The following is a 1996-nucleotide window of genomic DNA, read 5'->3' on the forward strand; positions in this document are numbered from 1 at the left end:
TTCTCTAGAGAACCCAGTCTAACACATTTGGTACCAGGAGTGGGGTTGCAGAAAGTGGTCAGGCCGCTGGCCCTCACCCTGCCGTTTAGACCGGCGCCGCCGGGGTCTGGGGCCCGGGGCCTCGGCGGTGCTTGTTCTGCCACTGAGCCGTCAGCTCACGGGCGGTGGCGGCCGCACGGGCCGGGTGCGTGTCGCAGGCTCCTGTGCTGGAATCTGCGGCTCCCGCGAGCTGACGGCGCAGTGGCAGAACAAGCACCATGAGGCCCCGGGCCCCAGACCCCGGCAGCGGTGGTCTAAACGGCAGGGCGAGGGCCAGCGGCCTGAGCACTTTCTGCAGCCCCACTCCTGGGCCTTTGCGGGCCTCGACGGCCCCATCGCCCAACTTTTCTGCCCTCCCCCCATTCCTCCGAAACTCCAGCAACAAAGAAAAGTAGTTGGAGAAGGAGCGGCGACGCTGGGTCGGCTGCTCCTCCTCTCCTGTTTAGGCGGAATATGGTTACAGCCACCCAAGTAATGGGACAGTCTTCTGGAGGAGGAGGAGGGCTATTTACCAGTAATGCCAACATTGGCATGACCTTGCCTAACGACATGTATGACTTGCATGACCTCTCTAAAGCAGAACTGGCTGCGCCTCAGCTTATGTTGGCAAATGTGGCTTTGACTGGGGAAGTAAATGGCAACTGCTGTGATTACTTGGTTGGTGAAGAAAGACAAATGGCAGAGTTGATGCCTATTGGGGATAACAACTTTTCAGATAGTGTTGCAGAAGTACTTGAAGAGTCTCCTGATGTAAAAGGTGAACCGAATGGACTGGAAAATATGGAACTGGAAAGTTTGGAACTCGGTGTCGTAGAACTTCAACCTGTATTTGAGGTATCTGCTGCCCCAGAAATTAAGAGTGCAAATAAAGATCTTCCTACTGAAACACCTGGAACAGAGGACAAGTGGAAGAACTTGAAAACCAAACCTTTCTGCTGTAAGCCATGCCAGTATGAAGCAGAGTCTGAAGAACAGTTTGTGCATCACATCAGAGTTCATAGTGCCAAGAAATTTTTTGTAGAGGAAAGTGCAGAGAAACAAGCAAAAGCCAGGGAATATGGCTGTTCCACTGCAGAAGAGGGAGATTTCTTCAAGGGCCCCATTTGTTGTGACCGCTGTGGTTATAATACCAACAGATATGACCACTATACTGAGCATCTGAAGCACCACACCAGAGCTGGGGATAATGAGCAAGTCTACAAGTGCATCATTTGCACATACAGTACAGTAAGCGAGTATCTTCTCTAGAGAACCCAATCTAACACAGGCAGTATGCCACCAGAGCTCCCTATGCAGATCCAGAGGTGGCGAATCTGGCAAAAATCTCATTTAATTTCTAGCCACGTAGGTCCAGCAGTCCTCTCCTTTGGGAAGGCCTCTGATTATCTGGAGTGATTAAAAGTGGATTCCATTTCTGGACCTGAGCTTTTTGGGTGGTCACAGAATTCATTGGTCTTTCTTAGGTTTTTCAAGTTGATAAGATGAGGTTATCAAACCACTTTAGATTTGGGCTTAGAATATTAAATATCAAGGTTGCAAGAATTTTTGAGGACCTTAGGGTTAATTCTCTCCTCCATCTCTCTAATTGTTTGAAAGCCTGGTCTCTTTCAACAAAGTCAATGATGAAGAATTCTCTACCTAGAAGATTCCCAGGCCTCTGACAGCTATAATGGATCCAAAACTAAACAAAACTCATTGTCATCGAGTCGGTCCCAACTCATAGCAGCCCCTCCTTGGGTTTCCGAGGCAGTATCTCTATCGAAGTAGATTGCCCAGTCTTCCTTCTGAGGCGTGGCTGGTGGGTTTGAACCCCAGCCTTTTTGTTAGCAGTCAAATGCCTTAGGCTCTATGCCATCAGAGCTTCTTATAATGGATCAAAGATCCTTAAAATATTTTCACTACTTGTTCTCTCTGATTGTGCTAGAGCTGTGCTACCCTTACATAATCCTGGAATGAG

At 49.1% G+C, this 1996-nt stretch overlaps 1 protein-coding gene across 1 annotated transcript; it reads left to right on the forward strand.

Moving 5' to 3' along the window:
- The first annotated feature begins 492 nt into the window (after nucleotides 1-492).
- LOC103193256 (RE1-silencing transcription factor-like) lies at nucleotides 493-1287 on the forward strand. The gene has a single exon (XM_007936412.2). It carries the CDS (start codon nucleotides 493-495, stop codon nucleotides 1285-1287), a length of 795 nt encoding a protein of 264 aa, XP_007934603.1.
- The last annotated feature ends 709 nt before the right edge of the window (nucleotides 1288-1996 follow it).

Source organism: Orycteropus afer, unplaced genomic scaffold, assembly GCF_000298275.1.
Source record: "Orycteropus afer afer isolate SDZICR_OR568_19922 unplaced genomic scaffold, OryAfe1.0 scaffold00035, whole genome shotgun sequence".
NCBI lineage: Eukaryota > Metazoa > Chordata > Mammalia > Tubulidentata > Orycteropodidae > Orycteropus > Orycteropus afer.

What these genes read in the sequence shown, in the direction of transcription:
- LOC103193256 (XM_007936412.2), top strand. Translation starts at nt 493, where the DNA reads ATGGTTACAGCCACCCAAGTAATGGGACAGTCTTCTGGAGGAGGAGGA.